Genomic DNA, 19,697 nt, shown 5'->3' on the forward strand with positions numbered 1-19,697 from the left:
TAGTACAATACAAGGGAGAGACACGTCACATCTGTGTAGTAGTACAATACAAGAGAGAGATACGTTATATCCGTGTAGTAGTACATTACAAGGGAGAGACACGTCACATCCGTGTAGTAGTACAATACAAGGGAGAGACACGTCACATCCGTGTAGTAGTACAATACAAGGGAGAGACACGTCACATCTGTGTAGTAGTACAATACAAGAGAGAGATACGTTATATCCGTGTAGTAGTACAATACAAGGGAGAGACACGTCACATCCGTGTAGTAGTACAATACAAGGGAGAGACACGTCACATCCCTATAGTAGTACATTACAAGCTGCCATCAATATAACTGCATGCTGCCATAATTAAAGCCTCTATTTCCATCTCTCATCATGTCCCCTCCCCCCAGGAAGCCTTCTGGTCTCCGCATGGCCTGCATGATACTCATCAGGTACTTCAGTCTTTTTATGGGTCAATAATACTGACCAATCAAAGCCCGCTCCTCCTGAACAATGGCTTATGTAATGAGGCCAAGTGCACCAACACATACAAGCCAATCAGAAGACTGCAATCAGATTGCTCTGGGTTTCTGCACACCACCTCCACCCCTTGCATGGCTTCATTACATAATCCTGAGGGCCTCCTATAGGATTCTGTGCATAATACTGCTTCTGTCTGTGCAAAATAGTAATCCCCCCGACTGCAGGTTTAACACCCCGCTATGTTCAGTGTGTGACGTCTCCCGGTTCTGTGAGGAATATCCGGCTCCCCGTGTCTGTAGGAATCTGCAGAACTGGCCAATAGGAATAGTTCAGTACCTTCTCCTGCAGTAGAGTCCTAGGTGTCACCTCAGATGGTTGAGTCAATGTTTGTCTTGCAGGAGGTTAGAGAACAAGGCCGGGAGAGGGATTTCATCAGTCTGGGCCTGAAGGACGGTCACCTCCTCTTCAGGTAAGAACTACCATGACCCTTGTTCTATGAATGGTCCTCGTGTGGAGGAAGAAATAGGTGGCTGCACACCGAGATAACAAGAAGGTCCCTTCATTTCTTTTCAATAAAACATGATGGTACAGGTAGACGGGTTTCACACAGTGACACTGTGCTTCTTCATGACCCTGACATGTTCCACCGACCTTCCTTAAATAGGACCTCCCCCTGTGTGATAGGACCTCCCTGTGTGATAGGACCTCCCTGTGTGATAGGACCTCCCCCCGTGTGATAGGACCTCCCCCCGTGTGATAGGACCCCCATGTGATAGGACCTCCTCTGTGTGATAGGACCTCCCCCTGTGTGATAGGACCTCCCTGTGTGATAGGACCTCCCCCTGTGTGATAGGACCTCCCCCTGTGTGATAGGACCTCCCCCTGTGTGATAGGACCTCCCCCCGTGTGATAGGACCTCCCCCCGTGTGATAGGACCTCCCCCTGTGATAGGACCTCCCCCTGTGTGATAGGACCTCCCCCCGTGTGATAGGACCTCCCCCGTGTGATAGGACCTCCCCCCGTGTGATAGGACCTCCCCCCGTGTGATAGGACCTCCCCCTGTGTGATAGGACCTACCCCTGTGATAGGACCTCCCCCCGTGTGATAGGACCTCCCCCTGTGTGATAGGACCTCCCTGTGTGATAGGACCCCCCCTGTGTGATAGGACCTCCCCCTGTGTGATAGGACCCCCCCGTTTGATAGGACCTCTCCCCGTGTGATAGGACCTCCCCCTGTGATAGGACCTCCCCCCGTGTGATAGGACCTCCCCCCGTGTGATAGGACCTCCCCCCGTGTGATAGGACCCCCCGTGTGATAGGACCTCCTCTGTGTGATAGGACCGCCCCCTGTGTGATAGGACCCCCTCCTGTGTGATAGGACCCCCCCGTGTGATAGGACCTCCCCTGTGGACCTCCCCCTGTGTGATAGGACCCCCTCCTGTGTGATAGGACCCCCCCCCCGTGTGATAGGACCTCCCCCGTGTGATAGGACCTCCCCCGTGTGATAGGACCTCCCCGTGTGATAGGAACTCCCCCCGTGTGAAACACCGGTGTGGATATTGTCAGCAGGACTTGTTTGTAGATCTCAGCTGTATATGTGTGTTTTAAAAAACAGTGAAATCACATCAAATAAATCTAAAATAACCATCACATGTCTGAGAACTAACAGACAAAACAGACCAGACAGCGATTAAACCAAAGGAAATCCTAATATCCTAATTATCAATATAAACACAATATAATAGTGAAAGAATAAGTATAAAATGACATATATGCATGAAATAATAATAACAATGAACAATAAATAAGTAAAAAAGGAAAATGATCGTATAATGAAAAAGATCAAAAAAGAAACTACAAAAAAAAAGAACACAATAATCGTCAACTATGCATAAAAAATCTTTATTAATTCTATGACCTGTGTGTGTGCTGAACCCAACCCCACAGTGTATGGTGTCATTAGGAATATGTACATATAATACAATACACATAGGTGACAAACGTTACCTATGGAAATGGACGGGAGTGTTGGGCTACATGGAAGTACAATAAAAAAAATCCAAAAAGAATCCTATATACACATCCCATAAAATATAAATACTATAAAAGCATCTGTATACTGTGTGATGTAGTATAAGAATGATTGATTTATAAATAGTATAATAATGTGTGATTTATAAATAGTATAAGAATGTGTGATTTATAAATAGTATAAGAATGTGTGATTTATAATTCCTTTTATACATAACTGAATATTGTGAGGTCTTTTTTGTAGTTTCTTCTTTCATCTTTTTCTTTTTCATTATATAAAAATTTTCCTTGTTTACTTATTTATTGTTCATTGTTATTATTATTTCATGCATATAAGTCATCTTCTACTTATTCTTCCACTATTATATTGTGTTTATATTGATAATTAGGATATTAGGATTTCCTTTGGTTTATTCGCTGTCTGGTCTGTTTTGTCTGTTCTCAGACATGTGATGTTATTTTGGATTTCAAAAGTAAAAGGGAAAGCAGCGCTGATCCTCAACTAAGAGATACCAATACAGATAAAAATGTGTAGAACACAATAAAACATTTCTCATTATAAATGAATCCCCAACTTATTTCTGAGGTGTATATATATATATATATATATATATATATATATATATATATATATAAAGTGTACAAGTGCTGAAACAATAACGCAATGTGCCATAATCTATAACAGGTGAAAATTGACAAAGTGCATCTCATTAGTGATCCAAAAAACTGGATATCTGGCAAATAAAAAATGTTATCTAAGTGAATATGAAAGAATATGCTCAAACAATTACACATAAATAAAGTTCATAAATGTGACAAAATATGAAAGTGACAATCAGTGATATCTTTTTTGTAGCTCAACTGTTGTCTCCAAACCCCCCAAAAAACACAAACTTTTTATTGAAGAGTTCTGAAAATAAAAAGATTGACACCTGCCGGTCCTGTGAGAACCCCCCACCACCCTTCCTGAAGGGGACGGGCGGGGTCGGACTCCAGGGGATGTGGTACTGTTGGTGCAATGAAAAGCTTTGGTCACTTTGAAGCCTCTTCTAATCCTTTCATTTATTTTTATTTATTTTTTACCTAAAACACAAATACTGAAATCCGATTGGTTGTTAGGGACCACCTATATCTGCATTTCTGTGCTGCCAGTCCTTAGGATTTAATACCACTCTGGTCTTTTCTACTCCTTAGTTATCAGCTGGGCAGCGGAGAAGCCAAAATTATGACAGAAGATCCCATCAATGATGGTGAATGGCACAAAGTCACCGCCATCCGGTAAGTGGAGGCAACTTTCATGATGATATTACCCCACTGAGCACTCCGGGATAGCCGATCTCAGGACAACAGCCAAGCTGTATGTGTCTCTATAGTCTTCTTACACAAGGAACACTGCCCACTCCACTTCTAGTAATACAGACCCCTGCGCCACCCAACTGCCACCTATTTCACCTCTAGTAATACAGACCCCTATATATCTCCCAACGTCCGTCATTAATACAGACCCCTATATATCTCCCAACGTCTGTCATTAATACAGACCCCTATATATCTCCCAACGTCCATCATTAGTACAGACCCCTATATATCTCCCAACGTCCATCATTAGTACAGACCCCTATATATCTCCCAACGTCCATCATTAGTACAGACCCCTATATATCTCCCAAAGTCTGTCATTAATACAGACCCCTATATATCTCCCAACGTCCATCATTAGTACAGACCCCTATATATCTCCCAATGTCCGTCATTAATACAGACCCCTATATATCTCCCAACGTCTGTCATTAATACAGACCCCTATATATCTCCCAACGTCCATCATTAATACAGACCCCTATATATCTCCCAACGTCCATCATTAGTACAGACCCCTATATATCTCCCAACGTCCATCATTAGTACAGACCCCTATATATCTCCCAACGTCTGTGTGACAGACTCACCCGGGACGGAGGCTATTGGAGGGGACTGAACGCAAGCCTCTTGCCCACCGATTATGGGCCCTAGCATTTGGGGGAATGGTGCTCTCTGTGAGCTGTATGCCTGGGGACCCTGGAGGTGGTATTACTTTGGATTCAGCTCCATGTCCCCCCAAAACACACAGACTCTGGGAACCCTTTATATGCCATATTAGAATGATAAGACTGAATTATACTGTTGGGACACATCCTGTGAGGAGATGCTGGTGTCATCAACTCCAACTACCTGTGTTTATGTTAATTGAGTGAGCTGATCACATTAGCCACCAGCACTGGCTAGGAGACGAACTGTTGATGACTAGGCTGAGGAGGGGGGAGATTGTTGTTTGTATTGTTAATTGTAATTAGCTCCAGTTATTGTGTTTATACTACTGTGTGAAGCTCGGTGCCCACAAGTCTGTCATCTGGTCTGGGTAAATGTTTTAGTAAATTAGCTCATGTTAATTAGGTTAGCTTTGAGTCAGCCTGCTGTATAAATGTGTGTGAGATCTCAAATAAAGAGTTAGTCCTGATGTACTCCAAGACTGGTGTTGTCTAGTTCTTGGGGGTTCCTATAGCCAGATCCATTGGACTCGTGTTCCAGAACTTAGGAAGCGGTATACTGACGGAAGCACTCAAGCGGAGTGTGGGACGTTCTGTGACATTGGTGGCAAGCAGCGGGAAAGCTTCCTGCAGTCTGGGACATCCAAACCTCCAACTGGATCCAAGATCAGCATAGCAGACTTCAGTCACCCCAGCGGAGATATGGACCTGGCATCAGAGTTCCCGGGGCTGCTGCGGATCATCCTTTCAACATACACCAGGACTGTGTCTGAGGATGAATACCTGGAGCTCAGGCAGCTGATTCGGGTGGAGCTCTGGATTGGAGCCCTCCAGCTCGCTGGTATAAAACAGGGCAAGTGCTTTCCAACCCAAGAGCAACGGGCCAGTGACCAACGGGCATTGCGGATGGCATTCCTGGGAGAGCGGCCCCAGGAGCAAAGGGTGACTGAGTTGGAAAGGCTGGTCCAGCAGGAGATAGAGCTGGACAATCGTTATCGGGCTCTGCAATGGCACATAGAGGAGGGATATTTTGGGGAGACAACAGAATGCTCTCCAGACTTTGGCGGCCCTGGATTGCTGTGGGAGAGCCTTACAGATCATGTTTGGCGATGAAGGGGAACCTGACCTTGAGGACCTGAGAGAATATAGAGAGGCTATGCTCGATCTTGCAGGGGTCTCAGAGCTCAAACCTGATCTGGACCATTTGCTAAGGAAAGAACAGCATCTGGAAAGGGCATACAGGAAACTGCTAGAACACGTTCAGCAGCATGCCAGAGAATCGGCAGTGGAAAATCCGGAGATTGCCGTCCCCAAACCTGAAGTGCTGACAACAGGGCAGAGCTCTGCTAACCTCTGCCCAGAAATGATAGCATCTTCTGGGTTCCATGGACAGGAGATGGTGAACCTCTATCCCCAGACATCAGTTGCAGAGACATGGGATTTGATAGACTTTTCTGCTGAGGAAGAACAACCTGATGAGCCTCCAGCAGAAGAGCTGCTATCAGGGCCAAAGTTCACTGTGCTCTGCCCAGCACCAACAGTGGCTTCGGCCTTCTTGAGAGAAGAGGTAGTCAGCCTTTCTCCCACAACACTGACAGGGACATGTGATTTTCTGCCAGCAGCATCTATGGAGTTAAAACAAACTTCTCCAACTGAAGATCTGGTAACTGAACAGAGGGTCCAAGACCTCTGTCCCACACTTTTACCACTTCCGGAGACTGGGGATTTAATAGACGTTTCTGTAGAGGAGGAACCACCTAGCAAACCCCCAGCAGAAGTGCTGGCAACCGGACAGAGGGTCCAAGACCTCTGCCCCACACCTGTGGCAGTTTGGGAGGCTCATGGTGAGAAGGTGGCAATCACTTCCCAGCAGCAGATACAGGGGGAGAAGGGAGAGGAGGTGTGTGTTGTCCCTCCCCAACAGTTAGCCAGGGTGGAGGAAGCGGACTTTCCTCCCCAGCAAAGATCCGTGCACCTGGGAGACAGTACCATCGACATGTCGTCCCAGCAGCCAGATGAGGGAATGGAAAAGGAAGCAGCCGGCTCCCTTTTCCAATGGCAACTACACAGTTTGGGAGTGGAGGAAGCCAGCCTCCTGCCCCAACGGATAGCTGGAGCGGAGGATGCGGAGTCCCCAGCAGAAGTGCTGGCAACAGAGCAGAGTGCTACCAGCCTCTTTCCAGCACCGGCAACAACTGTGGAGTTCCAGGGAGCCGGGGCAGTTGGCCCCTCTCTCCAACGACAAGCTGATGTAGTGGAGCTGCTACTCCCAGCTGAATCGCTGGCAACAGGGCAGAGCACCGCTGGCCTCTGCCTAGCACCTAGTGTCTCTCTACAGCTTCAGGAAGCTGGGGTGATCGGCCCCTCTGCCCAGCAGCAGACCGAGCCCAGGAATGTTAAAAACAATCCAGCTGAAGCCCTGGCAGCCAGACAGAGAGTAAATTACCTCTGCCCCACACCTACTGAGGTCAACTATTCCGTGCAGCCATGAAAGGAGATCATGCGGGAAGACTATGTGAGTTCACTCTGCCTGACTAACGCATGTCCAGACCAGGTGGAGGTCTGGGACCTTGTTAGTCAACCTTTGATGGGGGAGAAATGTGACAGACTCACCCGGGACAGAGGCTATTGGAGGGGACTGAACGCAAGCCTCTTGCCCACCGATTATGGGCCCTAGCATTTGGGGGAATGGTGCTCTCTGTGAGCTGTATGCCTGGGGACCCTGGGGTTGGTGTTACTTTGGATTCAGCTCCATGTCCCCCCAAAACACACAGACTCTGGGGACCCTGTATTTGCCATATTAGAATGATAAGACTGAATTATACTGTTGGGACACATCCTGTGAGGAGATGCTGGTGTCATCAACTCCAACTACCTGTGTTTATGTTAATTGAGTGAGCTGATCACATTAGCCACCAGCACTGGCTAGGAGACGAACTGTTGATGAATAGGCTGAGGAGGGGGGGAGATTGTTGTTTGTATTGTTAATTGTAATTAGCTCCAGCTATTGTGTTTATACTACTGTGTGAAGCTCGGTGCCCACAAGTCTGTCATCTGGTCTGGGTAAATGTTTTAGTAAATTAGCTCATGTTAATTAGGTTAGCTTTGAGTCAGCCTGCTGTATAAATGTGTGTGAGATCTCAAATAAAGAGTTAGTCCTGATGTACTCCAAGACTGGTGTTGTCTAGTTCTTGGGGGTTCCTATAGCCAGATCCATTGGACTTGTGTTCCAGAACTTAGGAAGCGGTATATGACGGAAGCACTCAAGCGGAGTGAGGGACGTTCCGTGACAGTCTGTCATTAATACAGACCCCTATATATCTCCCAACGTCCGTCATTAATACAGACCCCTATATATCTCCCAACGTCCGTCATTAGTACAGACCCCTATATATCTCCCAACGTCCGTCATTAGTACAGACCCCTATATATCTCCCAACGTCCGTCATTAATACAGAACCCTATATATCTCCCAACGTCCGTCATTAATACAGACCCCTATATATCTCCCAACGTCCGTCATTAATACAGACCCCTATATATCTCCCAACGTCCGTCATTAATACAGACCCCTATATATCTCCCAACGTCCGTCATTAGTACAGACCCCTATATATCTCCCAACGTCCGTCATTAGTACAGACCCCTATATATCTCCCAACGTCCGTCATTAATACAGAACCCTATATATCTCCCAACGTCCGTCATTAATACAGACCCCTATATATCTCCCAACGTTCGTCATTAATACAGACCCCTATATATCTTCCAACATCCATCATTAATACAGACCCCTATATATCTCACAATGTCAGTCAGTAATACAGACCCCTGCGCTACTCAACTGCCATCTTTTCCACTTCTAGTAATACAGACCCCTGCGCCACCCAAAGGCTATATCTTTCACTTCTAATAATACAGACTGCTGTGCATTACACAAACACAGTTCATTCTTCTCCCAGTAATGTGTATTCCTATGACTTTGCACATTACGCAGCCAATGTCCTCTCTGCTTCTAGTAATACAAACGCACATTATACAACCTGTGTGGTCCGGTCTGTGTTTTCTGAGGGGCTCTCCAGGCACAATGTAAGGAGGAGATTGGCCATAACTTCTGCAGAGGGAAGGTTCTAGAAATCAGGACTGAAAAATCTTGGCCATGTTTTACGGTTGGCTCATTTGTAAAAAATGGAGGGACGAAAAAAAGTTTGTCTTGATGAAAACACCCAATCAGATCTTGACTTTTATCATTACTGAAGTCTGGAATAAACATGGCTGCCTCCTTAGGAACTGCAGACCCTTTCCTCCAGATACATAGCTGTGATATATAACCCACCTTTGTTCTCCACAGGGAAGGAAAGTCCGGATCCATACAGGTGGATGGTGAGGAAGTCGTCTCTGGAAGTTCACCTGGTAAAAACATCATGGTGGACACCAAGGCAAGCATTTACATTGGTAAGTTCTCCATGACCGATCACCATGCCATAAATTCCTTCTCGATCTATGACATTGCAGACCAGGGCCTCATCCTGCACCACGATTCTGTGGGAGGATCATCCTCCATGTAGATAGGCACAATCCACGTATCCTTTCATTTTCCATGTAGATGGGCACAATCCACGTATCCTTTAATCTTCCATGTAGACAGGCACAATCCACGTATCCTTTCATCTTCCATGTAGATATGCACAATCCACATATTCTTTCATCCTCCATGTAGACAGGCACAATCCACGTATCCTTTAATCCTCCATGTAGACAGGCACAATCCACGTATCCTTTCATCCTCCATGTAGATTGGCACAATCCACATATCCTTTTATCCTCCCACCCGTGACGACAAAGCTCCATGTGTAATGGTGGTACTCCAAAATACAATACAACACCAGACCATTAACTTTAATGATAGAATCTGAGTGAACACAGCACATCCTGAGTCATAGAAGGGTGGAACAGAGAGAAAATATCTCTCATGGTTTTTAATTCTTCCCCACTACATCTAAAACTTAAAAAATGGCAGAGTGATGACACTGTCACTTTTACCAAAAAAGGCTCCTTCCATGGCACATGGTGGTCAGTGAGGAGCCCCAGTAACAGCCCCTCTTACATTGATGGACAGTGGGAGCTCTTCTTACATTGGTGGTCAGTGGGGATCCCCAGTAACATCATCTCTCACACTGGTGGTCAATGGGGACCTCCTCTTACATTGATGGTCAGAGGGGAGCACCAGTAACATCCCCTCTCTCATACTGGTGGTCAGTGGGGAGGCCCTCTCACAATGGTGGTCAGTGGGGATCTCCAGTAACATCCCCTCTCTCACACTGGTTGTCAGTGGGAAGCCCTTCTCACACTGATGGTCAGTGGGGAGCACCTCCTACATTGATGGTCAGTGAGGAGGCCCAGTAACATCCCCTTTCACATTGGTGGTCAGTAAGCCCCTCTTTATAGTATTAATAAGTAACCCCATTTCCACCATCATGTCCCTTGTCAGAAGTGCCCCCCCCCCCCCCCCCCCCGCCCCAATATGCAGAGTGTCCACTGATTCACATCACATACAAGCACCCAGGATGGACATGAGAGGAGGATTGTGGGGACCAATACCCCAGAACAGGTAGCTATGTCTCAGCACTGCTTCCTTGCTCCACTCTACATATGTAAGAAATAACTTGTGATGAAGGGTCAGCATGGCAGGGACATGATCTGCCCATACCATAGTGCTGATGGAAGGGTAGATGGTGACTGACCCCCTATTGTAGAGAACACAAGGACCATGCGATGAGTATGTCTCTGGTATAAATAAAAGCCACAATACATAGTCAGTGAACACACCTTCTGCCCAGACAGTAACCATATAGAGAAAGGAGAACTCCTCCTGTCTTACCTGTACGACGTCTGACTTCCTTCTCTTCTTGCGGCAGGCGGGGCTCCCGAAGTACAACTGACGACGGCTGGAAAGTTCTTGAGTGGAATCACTGGATGTATCAAGAACCTGGTGATCCTGAATGCAAGACCCTCCGACCAGCTCCACCAGCCCATTGACTTGAAGCACAATGCTGAGTCAGGTCATAACACCAAAGAATGCCCCTCGTAGGCAAAGACTGTGCCCCCCCCCCCCTCCGCTGGCCGCGCCAGGGCAATCCACAGACTATTCTTTATTGTTCTTCAAGAGACAATGACAAACCGAGAATCATTGTAAATGGTGCTTCTGCTGCTACCAAAAAACGAAACCAGAGGTGGTGCTAAAGAAAAAAAGTATTTGGATTGCGCATCTTTGTATTACCTTCACCGGATTTTCTTCTTTTTAATAATTATTATTATTATTATTATTGTTATTTTTTTTAATGTCTTCAGATTTCCATGTGTTTTACAGCTGGATGAAGGAAATATGTATGTATTGAAACAGATGTATGTTTTTTAAAAAGAACCCCTAACCAAAAAAAACCCCAAAAGCTAACAAAACCACGCTGTATGTTTAATGTCAGCTGTGCCGGAAGACCCTTTATTCTGTATATAGAAATGGCCACTCGCTGGACAGCGGCTGAAGCCCCAGACCAGGTCTTGATCCAGTAGTGTTGGCCCTGTGTTCTCTGTGGCTGAGATTTGGGACGTGTGGTCTGGAGAGGGTTCCAGAATGTTCAGGTTGGAGGAGAAGGTGCCACAGGGGCTTTATCCCTTGTTCCCAGAGGCCTCATAGGCAGAGACCGGTCGGAATTAAAGGGGACAATCGGTCCTCTTTGGAAAGGGGTCCGCACTATTCTTCTTATACATCTCATTAGGTCTACTGCCGGCAGCTGGCTTCTTACTTGGAACCATATTTATGTTATTTAGCTAACAGACACAAGTGTATTATAAAGGTGGATCGACTCTTAGTTCAAGTCAGATACAAGATTTCCAATAAAATCATTCCTCTCCATCGGTCTTTTGTTGCCCTCTTTCTATCATCTCTATTCATACAAGGATGTTGGCAAACCCCTTCTTACCTTTCGTGGGGCCAACATAAAGACAGACCTGGGGGTCCCTTGTCAGAAGCTGCACCATTGACTTTCTGTTATCCAGTAAAGATGAACCAGGACCCATTTGACCCTCCCCCCCACCTACACAAGACTCCATAGCTGAATAGATCACTAAGCATACAATATGTAGGGTAATGAGTGGTTTTAACCTTCGACCTAAGAGTGTATGCACCTTTCCGAGCGGGCCAAGCGCTGTACACCTATATGCGAATAGAGATCGTTCCCAGGATTTGGCAGGAACCAATCCTGGGCTCTCGTGTTTAGAATGGAAGGACTATAGACTACCAATGACTCCACAGCACTCTAGATTAGTGTGAATGGAGAGGGGCACTGCATATAGGATGTGGAGGAGGGATCAAGCACTGACGGGGGTACATTGGGGAGGTCGCAGGTCAGCTGACATGGACAAAGGACAAGCCATGGTCCTCCTAGAATTTGTAGTTCAGACAATAGTTTCCTCACCTTCATTGGCTATAAAGACAACAAGGTAGAAACCTAAGACTCCATCCTAAACCAGACCCAGCGCAATGGAGGGGAGCGAGCACACCACCAGGATGGGCCTGTATCCCAGTAATAGATTTACAGACATATTATGGCACAGTAATATGCATGCTGAGTCAGATTTGTACACCAAAACTCCAATTCCCTCAGAACCAGCATGTCAGACGGCTGACCACTCCCATCCCTTCCACTCCACCTGCTATCACCCCAGCCGGATCTCATTACCTGACAATTTCACAGCTGAATGGTTTGGAAACTTTTTCCAAGAACATTGATGAGGGTTACATTGGTGCAGTTATGTAACACACAAATTACAGATATTATTGCCCCCCCCCCTAAAATGAACAAGTCTCACCCCCCGGATGTGGTGCCACTATTTGTTTCATTCAATTATGATTTGGTTTAGAAAGCTGCAAATACACAACCAGCCAAAGCAACCATTCTCAACCAATAACCTCAGAGGAACCCTTCAAATTATTTTCAGCCCTCTGGGAACCCCTGTTAAAACCAATTCATTGGTGGTCAATGGGAAGAATGTCCTTCATGTTGGCGGTCGGTGGGAAGAATGTCCCTTACATTGGCGGTCGGTGGGAAGAATGTCCCTTACGTTTGCGGTTGGTGGGAAGAGTGTCCCTTACATTGGCGGTCGGTGGGAAGAATGAGTTTTACATTGGTCTTTGGGAAGAATGATCCTTACATTGGTCTTTGGGAAAAACTATCTTTATGTTGGCAGTAAGTAGGAAGAATGTCCCTTACATTGGTGGTCAGTGGGAAGAATGACCCTTACATTGGCGGTTTATTGGGAAGAATGACCCTTAGGTTGGTGGTCATTGGGAAGAATGACCCTTGCGTTGGCAGTCATTGGGAAGAATGACCCTTGCGTTGGCGGTCATTGGGAAGAATGACCCTTACGTTGGCGGTCTTTGAGAAGAATGACCCTTACGTTGGCAGTCTTTGGGAAGAATGACCCTTATGTTGGAGGTCAGTGGGAAGAACGTCCCTCACGTTGGCAGTCGGTGGGAAGAGTGACCTTTATGTTGGCAGTAAGTGGGAAGAATTCCCCTATACGTTGGCGGTCGGTGGGAAGAATGACCCTTACGTTGGTCTTTCGGAAGAATGTCCCTAATGTTGGCAGTTGGTGGGAAGAATGTCCCTTACGTTGGTCTTTGGGAGGACTGTTTCTTATGTTGGCGGTCGGTGGGAAGAATGACCTTTACGTTGGCAGTAAGTGGGAAGAATGCTCCTTACATTGGCAGTCCGTGGGAAGAATGACCCTTGCATTGGCAGTAAGTGGGAAGAATGCCCCTCACGTTGGTGGTTGGTGGGAGTAATGCTCCTTAAAATGGTGGTCAGAGGGAAGAATACCCCCTTTACAGATTGCTACCCCTACAGACCACTAAAAAGATCACTGGTATAATGCAGCTTGCTATAACAAGTGGCATGGGCTCCAGAACCATGCATGCACCATCAATCAGCCAAAACTCACAGAAACTCTAACAACCTCTAGAGGAACTTTGGTTGAGAATGGCTGATCTAAACTACATCTTACAAGCAAAGACATTCATAGCTGCTGGGCCCATTCACAGCTAATTACAAAAATAAATGATGATAGTCTACAAGGCTGACTGGAGATTAGAGACCGACAGGCCTCGCTCATCTATAGTATTTACTGGCAGCTACCCAACATACAGAGAGGCAGAAAGGGGATGTCTATGAATGGTACATTTTGCCATGCCAGAGGGGATAACATTGTGGGCTCACAGGAACCAATCCAAACCTTCTTTCATTTTCTAACCCGCACTGACTGGTGACAATGAGGACCACAGACACCTATACACCATGGCCTATGTGGCTGGGTATAGAGTACACAGAGGGGCCTATTTATTGCATACTTGTTCCTGACACTGGAGGGGGAAGGGGGCTGGATTCCTTGTTCCTGACACTGGAGTGTGTGTGTGTGTGGGGGGGGGGTTAGGCTTCCCAGCACTTAGTTCTGTCATCACCTTGCCTTGAGTTTCACAACTAACCAATAAACCAGAAGTTGTAACACCGAATGTCGTGTGGTCTCGTGATGTCACAGCCACAACACCGCAAACCAATAATCATGCAGGCTCCATGAAGGTGTATTTTCTATCTTTACAGAAGAAATAATTTGTACACAAAGCTAATAAATATAAAAGGCCAGGTGGATGCCATCATCTTGTTGTCCAACAAGTCAGAGATCCGTGTCTGATGATAATCTGAGTGATTGTGATTGGATAGAGGTAGACGTTTACCCACAATCTCCAGCAAGAGTTCCCACTTCTCCATGTGAGCCACTAAGTTTTTCCGATAGAAAAGGAACTGGGAACAAGCAATGTTTTGGTAATCATATGGCACAGGAACCGGAAACAAGCCATGTTTTGGTCCATCATATGGCACAGAAACTGAGAACAAGCCATGTTTCGGTCCATCTTATGGCACAGGAATTGGGAACAGGCCATTTTGGGTCATTAAAATTTGGCACAGGAATTGGGAACAGGCCATGCTGGGTTGAACACATGGCACAGGTATTGGGAACAGGCCATGTTGGGTTCATCATATGGCACAGGAATTGGGAACAAGCCATGTTTCGGTCCATCTTATGGTACAGGAATTGGGAACAGGCCATGTTGGGTCATTAAAATTTGGCACAGGAATTGGGAACAGGCCATGCTGGGTTGAACACATGGCACAGGAATTGGGAACAGGCCATGTTGGGTCCATAATATGGCACATGAAATGGGAACAAGCCATGCTGGGTTGGTCACATAGCATGGGAATTGGGAACAGGCCATGTTGGGTCCCCCATATGGCGCAGAATTGGGAACAAGCCATGTTGGGCCAGTCACATGGCACAGAGCTGAATGATCACACGGGCACAGTCGATGCCGTGCTCTGAGGCGTCACTTTACTAGGCCGACTTTTGTCCCTCAGAACGCAGCTGCGGGTGCAGAGGTGGCAGGAGGCGCAGAAAGAGTTACAGCAAGGGATGAAGCGGCAGATGCTGATCCTCCATATAAACCAGCCCGGCGACCAGCAACACCAAAACAAGAGAGCCACGCCGACCACTAAGCCCAGGATGACGTACAAGTAGAGGAACGATCTTCTTTCTGAAACAAGAATACATGAAAGAGGATTGATTACCATTAAATACACCACATTCCCCACACTATGCACAGCGCTGTGTATACAAGGGTAATGTACGAGAGGGGGGAAATGTTTCACAAAAGAGGAAATATTGTTATACCAAAGAGGACCACAAACATGACAACCCATCTATGCTCTGTGTGATGTCAGCATGCAGAGAACAGCTCATGTGGGGAGGACACTATATACAGGAGACACCCAAGAACATTCCTCAACTGTGCTCCCCAAACCCAGAGTATATGAAGTATGCAAATACTGACTTTATTCCAAGTCCGATCTGAGCCACCCCCTCCCTCCTGGATCCCTTAATGCAAGTTACTAAGATGCTCTGTGGGATGAAGGGTGGAGTGTATGAGCTCCAACTATCGCCTCCAATCACATGTCATACTGGAGAAGCCTGAACTCACACATTGCCCCTTTTTATCAGTTCCCCTGTGTCTGCTCCTGACATGGTCACCTGAAAGCCAAAGGTAGCCTCGTCTGTAGAACACATGATTTTCCCTGACCTGATAGAAGTCTATGGGGACAGAGACAGAAAATCCATCCATAAGGCTGGCAATTATGTGGCTATCCTCTCTCTAGAGAACACCTATAGGATAGAGGAGGGGGTGAGGGGGGTACCTGTGTTTGATCCGTGAGGCTGGACACTTTCCGGAAGAAGCAGCTTGCGGTTCCCATCCCTCCCACAGCTCAGGTTAGAAGAGGAGGTGGCCTGCAGGGCGGTGGAAGTGGCTGGGCTGGTGGCCATGGCCTCTATGGGGGTCCTGGATTCCACCATTCCTGCAAAGTACAATCATACAACACACACAGCTATCAGTGAATTCCTAGGTAGAAGCACATGGTGTAATAAATATGTATGGTGTCCTGAATGATGTCCCCGTAGTCAGGACAAACCAAGATGAAGCTGGCTAGTCAGAAATGAACTTTTCATGACTGAATATTCTATGTATGCCATCAATGGACTGCAGAACTGACCAGCGATATGGTGGGAAGTGCCATCATAGGGGTCCTTGACCTGACTCTGTGACACTGAAGGTATAAATGGCGGGCATTACAGGAACGTAAAACCAAATGTAACAGGAACACTATGGGGTGGATTTACTGAAGCTCCATTCACACTTGTACAACTTGTATCAGGTGCTAGTATGGGGTCATGGCGGCCTGTGTTGGGTATGGGGTCATGGCGGCCTGTGCTGGATATGGGGGCATGGCGGCCAGTGCTGGGTATGGGGTCATGGCGGCCTGTGCTGGGTATGGTGGCCTGTGCTGGATATGGGGTCATGGCGGCCTGTGCTGGGTATGGTGGCCTGTGCTGGGTATGGGGGCATGGCGGCTTTTGCTGGGTATGGGGTCATGACGGCCTGTGCTGGGTATGGTGGCCTGTGCTGGGTATGGGGTCATGACGGCCTGTGCTGGGTATGGGGGCATGATGGCCTGTGCTGGGTATGGTGGCCTGTGCTGGGTATGGAGTCATGACGGCCTGTGCTGGGTATGGGGTCATGATGGCCTGTGCTGGGTATGGTGGCCTGTGCTGGGTATGGGGGCATGATGGCCTGTGCTGGGTATGGTGACCTGTGCTGGGTATGGGATCATGATGACCTGTGCTGGGTATGGGGGCATGATGGCCTGTGCTGGGTATGGAGTTATGGTGGCCTGTGCTGAATATGGATTCATAGCGGCCTGTGCTGACTATGGGGTCATGACGGCCTGTGCTGGGTATGGTGGCCAGTCTGGGTATGGGGGCATGGCGGCCTGTGCTGGGTATGGGGGCATGGCGGCCTGTGCTGGGTATGGAGTCATGGCGGCCTGTGCTGGGTATGGGGGCAGGGCCTCCGATGGCTGCTGTCCTAAAGACTGGCTTAATGTACAAAGAGATGCCTTCAAAACACAAACCAATCCATCACCTCCTCCACTCCACTAGAATGGTTGTGTCTGACATCTCCTCTATACATCACCAACAGGCGAAAATAATTAATACCACCCCCTACCCAAGAAGGACAGCGCCACCTATGCAGGGAGAAAACTTCCCCCTACCCAGGGAGGAGACTGCCCCCTACCCAAGGAGGACGATGCCCCGGTGCCACCCTGTGCAGGGAGCAGACTGCCCCCTACCCGAGGAGACTGCTCCCTACCCAAGGAGGAGACTGCCCCCTACCCAAGCAGGATGATGCCCTGGTGCCACCCTGTGCAGGGAGCAGACTGCCCGCTACCTGAAGAGACTGCCCCCTACCCAAGGAGAAGACTGCCCCATACCCAAGGAGGACGATGCCCCGGTGCCACCCTGTGCAGGGAGCAGACTGCCCCCTACCCGAGAAGACTGCCCCCTACCCAAGGAGGAGACTGCCCCCTACCCAAGCAGGATGATGCCCTGGTGCCACCCTGTGCAGGGAGCAGACTGCCCGCTACCTGAAGAGACTGCCCCCTACCCAAGGAGAAGACTGCCCCATACCCAAGGAGGACGGTGCCCCAGCACCACCTATGCAGGGAGGAGACCGCCCTCTACCCAGGGAGGAAACCGCCCCCTACCCAGGGATGGCAGAGTTTCCTACACCAGTGGTTCTCAACCTCAGTCTTTAAGTACCCCCAACTGGCCATGTTTGCAGGTTTTCCTTTATCTTGCACAGGTGCTTTAAATCAAAGTCAATGGCTTGGTATTTTGCAAAGCTATTTTATCTAAGAGAAATTCCCAAAACATGGCCTGTTGGGGGTACTCGAGGACTGAGGATATGAACCGCTGCCCTACCCAACCCAAAGGCAAATTTCTGGAGCTGTGTCAGGAATTTGTATCCAGTTGATGTAGCGGAGCTCCAGCAATGAACACAGCGGTGCGTACACACTGATAGGGGACCCAGGAGGGTCTCTATAACAGAGGAGAGTTGGGCTGACATTTCCTTCTTGTGGCCAAAGAGTAATATTACAATACTAGATCCTCCTTGGCTTTGCTGGTCAGTGACATGGCTTGGCTTCTGATGGATTTGTACCGCACTATAATTTGGGAAACAATCTTCCCAAAGACCAACGTAAGGGACATTCTTCCCACCAAAGTGTCAGTTCATCTTTAAAAAAAAAAAGGAGTGAACATTGCACACCCTCTATTTTCTATAGGAGTGCTTGTTGCAGATTTTCCCCCACTTCCTGTCTGATAAAACATTGTCAGCGGGACAGGAAGTGAGGGGAAATCTCTCCAACCAATCCCTAGGTAACAGTGAAAACTTAACCCCCCCCCATCCATTTTTGGTGTGACATAAAGGGGGTTGGGTCTGTTGGGTATTCAGCGGTGCACAGTGACCAGTGAAGGTTCTCTGGGCTCCATGGCATCACACTAACAGACACATTGGGGTTGTGCTTTAATAAAGGCGAATAGACACTTAATGAGCTTAATGAAGGAGCAGAAGCTCAGCTGACTTCCATCAACCAATCATGTGCAAGCAAAAATGTATTTTTTTTTTTTTATTTTCCTTGCACGTGATTGGGTATTCTTTGCAAAGTGAAGGTTTACTTCATTTACTAAGCTCTGGAGCACCCGTACTTTGCAAAGTGCACCGTCTATTTGCCTTTAGTAAAGCACAACCCCCAATGTGTCTGTTAGTGTGACGCGGCCATCATGGAGCGCAGAGAGCCTTCACTGGTCGGTGTGCACCGCTGACTACCCAATGGGGGGGTCTTTGCATCACTTGGATCCCAATCAGACATGGATACAGGAATTGGAGGCGGAGCACTTACCCCTCCCCCTGTCTCGCTGGCAGTTTGCGGGAGGACTGGCGGACTGGTCGCTGCCGTCACCGCAGTTATCGATGTCCCGTTCATCACACACCAGGCTGGAGGGGATACACTTCCCATTGTGGCAGTAGAAGTATGGCTCCGGTCTGCACTCCGAGGTGTTGAATCCTGTGGGGAGGGGGAGGGGGGGAGGATAGGTTATAAGAAGGGGAGTCCCGGGGGGGCTTCACCAATATCTATGACCGGATCCCTGAGGACTGACATCGGCAATGACACCCCAATAAACAGAGGGGTACGAGGGGCATACAACGGCTAATACCCAACAGTTAGTCCTGGTATACCCGCTTCCAGACCAGCCATGTACCGGAGCATCGCTGCACTTGGTGGTTATGCCGGCGTCGCCCCGGCACCGTTTTTTTTAGAGCAGGCTTTCTTGTAATAGAAATCCTAACCATTAACTAACAACCCCCCCCCCCCTGCTTGGGCTTTCCCATTCCACCAGAAGACCAGAGCGACCAGCTGGCACCTCCACCTGGCTTGTTGGAAAGCCGAACAAATCCGGGATCGGCTGTCTACTATGGTAACCCAGAAGCGATGACCTGACATCACTTGCGGTTTTCCCGGATTACAATGGCGACATTTTCACTGTGTAGCACTCACTTTTGTTCCGGTGTCCTGTCAGAAAGCCGCTACCCATCAGAATATGCAACCGAAGCGGCGTTGCGGCCATCTTGGGACACCCGCACTCGTCCTCGTTAGAAGTC

The 19,697-nt window shown here is 47.9% G+C and overlaps 2 protein-coding genes across 3 annotated transcripts in view; one reads left to right on the forward strand and one right to left on the reverse strand.

The window, feature by feature from the left end:
- Positions 1-11,446, forward strand: part of HSPG2 (heparan sulfate proteoglycan 2) — a gene marked incomplete in the record, with an annotated part of 205,321 nt that extends 193,875 nt beyond the window's left edge. The window contains 4 exon segments of the mRNA XM_073601461.1: positions 873-943; positions 3,699-3,782; positions 8,883-8,986; positions 10,450-11,446. Coding sequence (XP_073457562.1) covers positions 873-943; positions 3,699-3,782; positions 8,883-8,986; positions 10,450-10,622 — 432 coding nt within the window.
- A 2,716-nt stretch (positions 11,447-14,162) lies between these two features.
- LDLRAD2 (low density lipoprotein receptor class A domain containing 2) overlaps positions 14,163-19,697 on the reverse strand; it is a 28,500-nt gene continuing 22,965 nt past the window's right edge. For both annotated transcript variants that reach the window (XM_073601464.1, XM_073601462.1), the window contains exons 3-5: positions 18,937-19,101; positions 15,835-15,993; positions 14,163-15,176 (exon numbers count right to left, since the gene is read on the reverse strand). In XM_073601464.1, coding sequence (XP_073457565.1) covers positions 14,935-15,176; positions 15,835-15,993; positions 18,937-19,101 — 566 coding nt within the window. In that variant the 3' untranslated portion in view covers positions 14,163-14,934. The remainder of the gene's footprint in view (positions 15,177-15,834; positions 15,994-18,936; positions 19,102-19,697) is intronic.

Source organism: Aquarana catesbeiana, linkage group LG10 (assembly GCF_042186555.1).
Source record: "Aquarana catesbeiana isolate 2022-GZ linkage group LG10, ASM4218655v1, whole genome shotgun sequence".
NCBI lineage: Eukaryota > Metazoa > Chordata > Amphibia > Anura > Ranidae > Aquarana > Aquarana catesbeiana.